This window comes from Sus scrofa, chromosome 14 (assembly GCF_000003025.6).
Source record: "Sus scrofa isolate TJ Tabasco breed Duroc chromosome 14, Sscrofa11.1, whole genome shotgun sequence".
Classification (NCBI taxonomy): Eukaryota; Metazoa; Chordata; class Mammalia; order Artiodactyla; family Suidae; genus Sus; species Sus scrofa.
The window spans coordinates 7950880-7962128 of record NC_010456.5 but is presented as its reverse complement, the minus strand read 5'-3'; the positions used below and the strand labels follow the sequence as shown (position 1 = coordinate 7962128).

Genomic DNA, 11249 nt, shown 5'->3' with positions numbered 1-11249 from the left:
GCCCTTCCCAAGGGCTCATGTACATGAAAATTCAGGATGTTCACATACGACTAAAATGCCTCACAGACCTATGAACCTGCTCATGCTGAGAAGATAGGCGGGTATTGAGCATGTAGCTTACAACCCAGAGACTGAGCTGTGGAAATTAGAGTAAAACTGCTATCATGACGTTAAAATACTATCCAGAGGGACCCCACTACTCATCCTGCCAGAGCTGCCCATCCCTCCTATTAGTACATTTTTTAAAGATGGATAGATATCCCAAAGCACCTTGGAGATCGTCATATGATTTCCCTTTAGTTCCATCCATACAAGTCATCCCTTAGTTTCATGAAAATAGCTTTTTCATACATTTTTGCACACACCGTCACACACACATGAAACATTGGCAGCAGGTACTTTTAATTTGCTGGAAAATATTTCTAAGAAGTCAAACAGCTTCAGCCCAATGAGCATGCCCTCCGATTGGCTAGCCAGGCCAGTTGCGGGACCTGATTGGTCCCTGATCCTGAAGCCCGATAAGAACGGCTATAAAATCCCTGGGTGCAGCTCTTGGGCCCCCAGTTTGCAAAAGCCAGAGGTGCAAGAAGCAGCGACTGCAGCAGGAGCAGCAGCAGCAGCCGAAGCGCCAGCAGAAGCGGCATCGACAGCAACAAAAAATCCTCATCAAATCCTCACCTAGGCTCTCAGTGTATCCAGATCCACATCTTCACGCAAGCCGGGCGAGGGAAAGAGGAAAGGGGGGGAGGAAAAAAAAAACCCAGTAACTTAGCGGAAACTTCTCAGAGAATGCTCCAAAACTCAGCAGTGCTTCTGGTGCTGGTGATCAGTGCTTCTGCAACCCATGAGGCGGAGCAGAATGATTCTGTGAGCCCCAGGAAATCCCGGTTGGCAGGTCAGAACTCAGGTAAGCGGCAAACCCAGGACCGGTTTCTCCCCCAAAGAGCTGTCCTCATTTGCCTCTCGTTTTTTGCAACTGTGTCTGTGACGGCTGATCTTGATAATAAATGTGCTTCATGCCTGATGGCAATAAACTGCCAGTGTAATCCAATAGCCTTAGGAAGTGGAGCTCCTTTGTTTAATAAATTGCATGCAACTAACGAAGAAGCTGGGCGCTCTGCTGAGGGTATTTCATTGCATAAGCCTAGCCTGATTGCCTGAAATCTGGCACGTACCCTCTTGGGGGGGAGGGGGCGGGGGAAAGGCTTGAATGTTGGCATGCTTCAAAGCGCTCTCTATACTTTCCAGAAGCTGAAGCTGATCTTAAGGTGAGACGTGATTTGTCTGATGCTGTCCCTCTTCTTTTACCTTTAAGATCCTGTAACTTGACTTACCGGCCCCTTCAGAGAACACACAGAAAGCTCCCTCTGCAGATTGATTTACAGAACCCTAGCCCTCCAGTCTGACAAATCCAGGGCAGATTCAGAGAAAACCCTACACATCCCACCCCTGCCACTTCTCCTTCTGTCCCTCCCTACTCTCTCCAGTTCCATTCAATCCCCATGCAGCCCAGTGGCCAGAGAGCCCCTGGAGGGGGCGGGGGGGGGGGGAGTATTCCTGAAATGTAGCAGCTCTTCCTCCAAGGGGGAGGTCTCGATCTAGTCCTGACTCCTGGTGCAGTTAATTGTGCATTATCTTGGCCTCTACAGGAAAAGAGTCCTTAGGGAGCCGGCATTGACACCTCTGCCTTTTGACTTGGCTTGTCCAGCTTGCTCCCCTTCCATCACTGCCCTCTCTGCCCCAACTGTCAGCAAAGATGGGATCGCAGGTGTCCAAATGCTGCAGACGCTGCTCCCCATGGAAGAGCACAGGTCCCCACCGAGCGAAGGGCTTTGCTTCACTTCCTTTTGTACTTAGTTGCTATAGAGATGCAGTGATTCACAATTCGAGCTTGCCTAAAACAATAGCAACCCTAATGCATATTAAAACTGCTTAAAGCAAAGTTATAATTTGAACCCTTGGAAATATATAATTAGGGAAATGACTTGTAACATCCCAGAGGCTTGCGGGTGGCTGGAGGGGGAGGGGCCGCCTTAACCGAACCGGGCTTTTGATCTCAGAGGAGAATCCTATGGTATGAAGGCTGCAGATCATTTCTTGCCGAGCTGCCTGCCAGAACACCCCCCTTCTGTAGGAGAGAAATTACTTTTATGGGAGATCTTATCCAGAATTGTAAAAAGCCTCGTGCAAGTTCTTTGCGGTTTTCTTCCAGTCTTGCACAGGGTTGCCTTGGCCTTGTTATTCTACACCTGTGTTTCTCTTCTTAAAAAAAAAAAAATGGCTTTTAATATGAGAGATTATGCATACCTCTAAGCACTGTCCTATAGAGGGGGGTTGGGATGAAACATAAAACACAGGATTTCTTTCTGCCAATAGGGAGGTAAGTTAAAAGCCTGAAATCAGAAGGGTCTCCGAGTGGACTCCTGGCAAATTCTTCTTTGCCATTTGGACTAAAATTCCATCCTTATTACTCTGGAGTGTATTTGTCAGAAGCCAAATGGACTCCCTGGTCCTTCCTCCTCCTAAACTTGACCACCCACCTCTGCCTTCTGCCTGCCCAGAATTTCAGGCTTGAAGCGATGCCCTTTGATTCCACAGACCCGGCGTCCAGCACTGTGCATGCCACAGACTCCAACCTTGCTTCTCCAGCCACCAAAACTGTATGTGATGGTGAGGACCAGGTGAATGGATCGCCATAGGAACACGCATTCCCTCTCCTCCAGATGCTCTGGTTCTTATGAGCAAAAGGGATTTTCCTGTCCCCTCCCGTGCTCACCCCCACCCCGCTCTGAATGGCTCTAGCTCCATCGTAGACCTCTCGAAGAAGTTCCTCTGACCCCTTGTCCTTGAATTTTGCCACCACATCAACTTGACCCCTCCCAGCCGTCCCCACTGTTTGACCCAGATTGGATGGATTTGTCTCTTGCAGTTGAAATGGTTCGCTGCCTCAACAGCGCTCTGCAGGTTGGCTGTGGAGCTTTTGCCTGCCTGGAAAACTCCACCTGTGACACAGATGGGATGTACGACATCTGTAAATCCTTCTTGTACAGCGCTGCTAAATTTGACACTCAGGTAATAAGACCTTGACCCCTGCTCCCATGGGCTGCTTATCTTTAACAGTGTGTCAGACAATTGTTCTCAGGAACCAGTCTTGTAGGGAACCAGCTCTGCCTCTCAGCCTCCCCACTCTAAACAGTCATCGCCAATGTGTACACACACACACACACACACACACACACACACACACACACACACGCGGTTTGGGCCAGGAAATAGGTTCTATATAAGCCACTCTCCACCCACTCTAATGCACAATTGTCACACGCAGATAGAGGCTGTCATTTAAGGGAAGGGAGATAAGCAGAAAATCTTTGCCTCTTCCACAGGAAATAAAAATGTGCTTCTAACAAAGAAGTTCTTCTCCCCATATGACCTAGCATGCTAGCTTGTGATTTGAGTTATCGCATCTCCATCCCAAACATCCAAAGCCATATTAAGGCTATTTTTAGGCTGAAGGGTGGTTGATTATGGACCATCTCTTTTTCTCCTCTCCTTTCTTTTCTATAGAGCTCAATTCTCAAGGTAGTCTGAGCGAGGAGGGACTTTTTTTTTTTTTATCCCGGTGGCAGCGTCCAATTTGTTCATTGCAAGGACGTGCAGATGGCCTTGAGATAGTGCCAAAGCGAGCCCCTTTAAGTTCCACCTATTCTATGCCCTGCCCTCTCTTGTCAGCTCAAGCTCAAGCTTGTCTTCCTACCCGTTCCCTCGGCAGGGAAAAGCCTTTGTCAAAGAGAGTTTAAAGTGCATCGCCAACGGGGTCACCGCCAAGGTCTTCCTCGCCATTCGGAGATGCTCTACTTTCCAGCGGATGATTGCCGAGGTGCAGGAGGAGTGCTACACCAAGCTGAACGTGTGCAGTGTCGCCAAGCGGAACCCCGAAGCCATCACGGAAGTCGTCCAGCTCCCCAATCACTTCTCCAACAGGTACCAAACGAGTCCACTTTTTAGCAGTGAGGGTGGAGGGGGAAGTGGTTGGCTGGCCGAGCCAGACACAGAAGGGGGGCGGGGGGTTTAAATCGCCACAGTCATGCTCTTATTTTAGCTTGCAGTCCTTCCAGCTTTTGCAGGAAAAAATATGTTTGTGATTGGTTGTGACAGCTTCAGCTGCCTGGATTTTTTGTTTCACTGTTATAGGAAAAGTCTTCTCATGCAGTTAATAGAAAACTTCATCTGCAGCATCCCTGGGTGCCTTTTCATTGTCCCTTTCCTTCCATAAGCCTGAAGGGGATGGGGAAGATTGTGCAAACAAGCTTTTGAGATGCCACATTTGGCTGAAATGCACAGTACAATTGGCCATTATGAAAACCTTGGTCAAATGTCATAATGCAGGCTTTTAAAACTGCATGTATTTACAGTCAGTCCCAAGCTCAATCAGATATGTCACTAGGTAGCCCAGAGCCAGTCATCTCGCTTCAGTGGGACTGCAGTTTCCTTTGGGAAAAGTGAAATGGCTGGACTAGACGGCTCCCATGGTCCCTGCTGGGTCTATTATCCCATCCCTCCTGTCCAAGGTTTTCTGGAATGATGTTTGGGTAACTATTTGGATCACATTTTATCTTCATATTTTGAAGTGCCCCAAGCCACTGAGTTAGTAATATCTGAACATTGAACCTTGCTGGTCTTTGACCTCACTGTCTTTACCAGCCAGGAGTGCACGCCTAATAAATGAGATGGCAGGCATCCTCATTCCATGCCTAGAGGGCTTCCTGGCAAGCCCTGGGCTTCCCTATCTGCGATCAAGTTCAGAGAGGTGCTGATGGCAGGAAGGCATGGCAGGGACCGTGCAGGCAGGTCAAGTTCAGCCTACTATGATGCCACACAGCCTAAAATGACTCCTAGTCCTGAAGTGCTCTGATTCTTGGGCTCTCCAGCCAAATCTGCACACGTTCACAAGGATCAGCCCTTACCTGTTCCTCTGACTGCAGGAAAGCCAGCGCGGACTTACCTGATTAATTTCCTGGCCAGGTGCTGCCTCCCTTCCTCAGACGGTGGGCACAGCCTAGTCCTTCTGGGGCTGACCAGTGGGTTAGTCACGTACATAGATGCAGCTGGAAAACAGGAAAAGTCGCTCCTCCTCAGGGAAAGGTTAAGACCTCGGACATTAAACTTTGCAGTTTTCTGATTCACTCTTAACTACAGATCAGAGCTCTTCAGGACCTCATGGCCACTTATAAAAATCGTTTGTTCAGTCTCTGGAAGTGACTCTGTCATGGTCCTAAGCGATGTCCTCAGAACAGGAAAATCAAATCCAGGGTTTGATTTGTTCATGTCAAATGGCCTGACCCTTTATATTGACCTTGGTCACAATATTCTCTTAGAAAGGTTCTTATTACAACCAGAGAGGAAAAAACAAAAACAAAAACAAAAACAAAACTAGCTGATTGAGATTTCTTTTTCTCAAAGGAAAAGAAGTAAAGATTTCTAGGTTTGACAGGGGCTGGGGGCCAAGGATATGTTTGTGTGGTAGCTGAAGGCAGGAGTATGTTAGCAAAGCCGTTATTACAAGCTTTGATCTTTAAGCGTCCAGTGGCAATTCTTGATCTATAATGTAGTAACCAATTTTGAGGCAATACTAATGTTTCTAATTCAAATCTTCCATTATGAAAGGAGCGGTCTTACAGAAAGGGTAATACAGGCGTTCCCTCTGGTGGCTCAGTGGGTTAAGAACCTGACTAGTATTCATGAGGATGCAGGTTTGATCCCTGGCCTCACTCAGTGGGTTAAGGATCCAGTGTTGCCATGAGCTATGGTGTAGGTCACAGACACGGCTCAGATCTGGTGTTGCTGTGGCTGTGGCATAGGCCCACAGCAGCTCCGATTTGACCCCTGGCCTGGGAACCTCCATATGCTGCACGTGTCGCCCTAAAAAAACAACACAAATAAATAAACAAAAATTTCTTAAAAAAAAGAAAGGCTAATACAGATCTGGACTGGGACCCTATCTAAGAAGAGGCTAGTAATAGGAATTTTTAATCAGGTTATTATTCCTTTATATAAATGCCTTATTTTTACCACCTTTAGAAAATGGTCCCAAGGAGTCTGGTCATCTCTCTCTATCATCTTAGAGGAATCGTCCTTACTAGGGAAGTGGGGAAAAAAAAAAAAACAGCCATCTCTCGAAGACCAGAATCTTCCATGTAACTCTTACGTTTCTCCAATTATTTCACTTCTCCTAGCTAGTATTATTCCTGCTCAGGACTGTAGAGATTTCCGGTTCCATGCTGGACTTGATTTGCTCTATTTAAGCTCCTCACTCTCGTGCAACATCCTGCTTTCCCAGCCTCTGCCCCACCATAGATACAGGCTAAGTTGTGCCAATTGGCACAGAATTGTGAAAGGAAGTAGTTACAGGTTCATTCCACCTTCCTGTGACTTATCGGGCATGAGATTTGGGCCTGGGAGAGTCCAAAAGCCTGTGACCGGACCAGGAGCCAGAACAGGGAAGTTTTCCAGGAGAGAAATGCACTTAAAAGAGCAAGGAGAGCTGCATTGTCCCCCGGGCTGAATTTGCAAACGGCACTTTCAGCCATGAGGGAAGCAGGCAAAATCGATCAGGCAGGCTGGGCAGCTTGAGGTTCGGCAAGAAATTCGACCAGTCCAGATCCAGAGTGGGAAAACTGACGAAGCTTCCAGCTCTCTAGGGCATGGATAGGGAACAGGAAACAGAAGCATAATATTGATCAAGGGAAACAAAGGACTATTTATAAACCTTCACACAGAACGTTCCTAGGCAGTATGTGTGTATTTGGGTAAGCATGGCTGAAACAGTAGCTATGGAGAATATCTGATCTTATTCTTTACCAAGAAAAAAGGCAGCCATGGAATTTTCAAAGAGGGGAAGAAAGAAACATGCTTGAAAAGAGCCTTCTTGGCAGGATGATCAGAACCCTTGGCCCACCAAGTCTCTGCAGGACATCCCACCCCCACCCCCGTAAAGATGAATCTTCTTAAATATTTGTAACTCTTCCTGCAAAGGAAGGGCCTGAAGCAGAGCTGCCCTATTTTGTGTTAAATTGAGGAGGAATGTATGGATCAAACCCAGAAACAGAAGGCCATCCCTGGAAATGACCATAATGATCTAAACTGACTACCTCATTTTACCGATTAAAGGACAGAGACCCAGAGAGGGGGTGACCTGCTGAAGGTCACACAGCTAGTGAATGACAGAGTTGAGCCTAGAATTCACATGGCCCTGAGCCAAGCCATTTGATTTCCACTTCAAAGATGGCAGCCAGTAAAACCTGCAGCAATTCAAAAAAGGAATACCAAGCAGAATTGAATAAACATGCCCCCTGGTGATCAACAATTAAATCTGTGTACATTCTCTCCTCAAAGAGAAGGCACATCTCACCAGTAGCTACAGTAACATCAAGACTTGGTACAAGAAAGTGATCAAGAAATATGTAACAATTGCCAAGTCAGCTTTTGCTGGAGACGCACTGCCTTCAATAATCTCATTGAGTGGCTTAGAGATAGGAAAGGTTGTCCCATTAGCTCACACAGCCCCTAGGTCAATGCCATATTCCAGCCCTTCATGGAGCGGCATGGGATTAACCTCTGGCTGGCTCGGGCAAGTGGTGTAGACATCAAGGCCACATGATAATAGGTTTCCCCACTTGGAGGAGCTATTACTGGAACCATGGATATTTTCTATTCAGGGGGCTCTCTTAGCCTACCCTTGTTGAGTTAACAAGCTCCATCAGAGAAGCTGAGGGTAGATGAGGGGTGGGAGGGGAGTCACCAAGAACAGTCAGGTGAGAGGGGAGTCACCAAGAACAGTCATGCAAAGGTCCTCCTCAAGAAGCACCAAGAACAGGTGGGTTGTTGGGGGCCAGCAGAGAGAGCAACAGTAAAGGCAGATGTTCTCAGAGATGGAGAGTAGATGCTTTGACATAGTGGGACCAGAGGAACGTGTCTGGCCTTAAAGAGGCGAGGCGAGTTTATAGAATCTTAGTCTCCTTACTGATGTTACACTTCCTCCTCCAGCCCAGAGCATTCCATGTTGACCTGAGGGAAGATATCTTCTCCAGCTGTTCACATCATTTGGTGAGAACAGCTCTTTCTAGAAGTGGAAGGGTTAACTTCTACATTATCAAGTCTTTTTTGGGAGGCAGGAAGGTGAGGGGTCCCCTGATTCTCTAGGATCTAATCACCCTGTGAAACAGACAGAGATCCAGGGGACGCACATCCTGGCAGAGCCCAGGAGATGCTAAGGGACCTGTGGGGGTGTGTGGATGTCTGAAGCTGTTGCTACCATGTAATTGATTCTCAGTCTTTCCAAAACCACTTTTCCCCTCATTTCCCCATCCAAGTGAGATCTGCTTTGCCTCATGTGCTTTATACTTCCAAAGGGTTAGAAAAATGTGTCTCTGGGCAGGGGAGTCCCAGTTTTAACAACAGATGGTTAGACTCCTCCCTCATGACCAGGCTCTATTGGAGACCCAGACACAGCATTTCTCCCGCCGTCCCAGCTCCGTTCTGCTCCCTCCCAGAACGGGGATGGCTTTGCTTCAGTACCCATGTTCCTCTCTATTTACTGGACATCCTTGAAAGGACCTCTCTGGGGGGTTAAGTTATTCTGGAAAGATGTTTGATCCTGTGCTCTGTGAGGTGAGTTAAAAATAAACAGGTTTCTTTTCATGGACGATCTTGTGGCCCGGCCGTCCTTGGGCTCCTCCAAAGAAAGGGTCTCTCCACATAAATACTGCAAATCACTGTCATCAGGAGAGTCCCTAATTAGTAAACACGGAGCTAATAGGTTTTGACAACTGCCATCACAAGATGGAGCAAATGCCTCTCAACTCAAAATGGTAAATACCCAAACTGTCTTCCCAAAGAATAGGGCAAGTAATCTATATGCATTAGATATTAGACAGTTTAATCCTTTCTGAGCCAAAACATTTAGCTGCAGTGTTTGGGATGCTTAAAGAGCTTGCGCCGAGGAGTTCCCACTGTGGCTCAGCAGGCTAAGAATCTGACTAGCATCCATGAGGATGCGGGTGCAATTCCTGGCCTTGCTCAGTGGGTTAAGGATCCAGCTGTGCCACAAGCTATGGCAGAGGTCGCAGATGCAGCTCAGATCAGGTGTTGCTGTGGCTGTGGCGTAGGCCAGCAGCTGCAGCTCGGGAACTTCCATATGCTGCAGGTGTGGCCCTAAAATTAAAAAAAAAAAAAAAAAAGAAGAACGTGCACTGAAGATGAAGGTAATTTCTACCAAACACAAGGTTTTTCTTGTAAAACTTACCAGAAGGCCTACCGATAACTTTTCTTTTGGGAACCCTGATGTGTTGGAGAGAACTCTACTTTGAAAGTTCCATTTATCTTCAGTGGCCACAAAAGAAATGAACCGATCGACAGTTAGTGGGCACTGTGGCCCTAAGACACAGGCACATGAGGCAATAATACAAAGAATACGCACCCATAGCCTGCCTTCAATAGGGGGTCCGTCCAGTCTGGAGAACAAAACCGCCAAGACGAAGGCCTGGATCTTGCCGTGCTCTCACTGGGTGCCCCTCGTCTGTGTTCCCTTTCCCAATGCAGATACTACAACAGACTTGTTCGCAGCCTGCTGGAATGTGACGAAGACACGGTCAGCACCATCAGAGACAGCCTGATGGAGAAAATTGGGCCCAACATGGCCAGCCTCTTCCACATCCTGCAGACGGATCACTGTGCCCACACGCACCAGCGAGCTGACTTCAACAGAAAACGTGCCAACGAGCCACAGAAGCTGAAAGTCCTCCTCAGGAACCTCCGAGGTGAGGTGGCCTCCCCCGCCCACATCAAACGCACCTCCCACGAGAGTGCGTAACCGGGGGCGAGGTGTTCACAGCCTCACCAAACTACTATCATTTTAAGGGTGTTCACGCACCACGTTTGAGTGTACTGTGCCTGGTTTGTTTTTTGGGGTTTTGTTTTTTTGTTTTTTTTAAGTAGTTCCTATTTTCTATTCCCCTTAAAGAAAATTGCATGAAACTAGGCTTCTGTAATCAATCTCTCAACAGTCTGCGATGGCGGCATTCCCACAGACAGAACGTGTGTGATCTTTCTGCCTCTCCTCCGGAGAAAGTAGCCTCTTTTATCACTTCCCTCTACCGTGTCTTTTCCCAGCACCCCTCCAACTACTCTCAAACACAAAACATCCATGTAATTTCCCCAGACATTGTAATTTGAAGATGTGGAGCCCTTTCGAATGGTTGCCCCAGTAGAGTTAGCTGATAAGAAGCAACTTAATTTAAATGCATGTCTTAAACGCTCATAAAGATGTTAAATGGAATTCGTGTTATGAATCTGTGCTGGCCATGGACGAATATGAATGTCATATTTGAATTCTTGATCTCTCATGAGCTAGTGTCTTATGGTCTTGATCCTCCCATGTCTAACTTCCTTCCCAACCCATTTACCAAATTGCTCGAGCCTGGCTCTCCAGCCAGACGTTGAGCCTGCATCTTCTTGCATCTAATGAAAAACAGAAAGCTAACATCTCTATGTACTGTAACTGCTCAGAGCTTTAAAAGTATCTTTAACAATTGTCTTAAAACCAGAGAATCTTAAGGTCTAACTGTGGAATATAAATAGGTGAAAACTAATGTACTGTACATAAATTCCAGAGGACTCTGCTTAAACAAAGCAGTATATAATAACTTTATTGCATATAGATTTAGTTTTGTAACTTAGCTTTATTTTTCTTTTCCTGGGAATGGAATAACTATCTCACTTCCAGATATCCACATAAATGCTCCTTGTGGCCTTTTTTATAACTAAGGGGGTAGAAGTAGTTTTACTTAACATCAAAACTTAAGATGGGCCTGTATGAGATAGGAAAAACCAACAGGTTTATCTGAAGGACCCCAGGCAAGATGTTAATCTCCTAGCCCACCTCAACCCAGAGGCTACTCTTGACTTAGACCTATCCTGAAACAGCTCTGTCACATCCAACTGAGAATTACAGGAACCAAAAAGAGCATCCCTTTGGGCTTGGACCACTTAGAGTGTGATAAGGCCTGCTATACCTTGGGAAGTGGCAGTTCTTGACTCGCCACCTCTCATCAGTGCCTGGTACTCTGGCCACCTGATGATGGGGTGGGAGGCGTTCCATTAACTCAATCAGGAATGAGTCAATCAGCCTTTGGGTCTTTAGTTCAGGGGACTTAGGGCCGAGGGGGTATAAATAACCCTGGGCTGTCCAG

The 11249-nt window shown here is 46.9% G+C and overlaps 1 protein-coding gene across 1 annotated transcript; it reads left to right on the top strand.

The window, feature by feature from the left end:
• STC1 (stanniocalcin 1) lies at positions 764 to 9954 on the top strand. Its single transcript, NM_001103212.1, has 4 exons — positions 764 to 907; positions 2930 to 3072; positions 3773 to 3984; positions 9601 to 9954. The coding sequence occupies exons 1-4, from the start codon at positions 790 to 792 to the stop codon at positions 9869 to 9871; spliced, it is 744 nt and encodes a 247-aa protein (NP_001096682.1). The 5' UTR covers positions 764 to 789; the 3' UTR covers positions 9872 to 9954.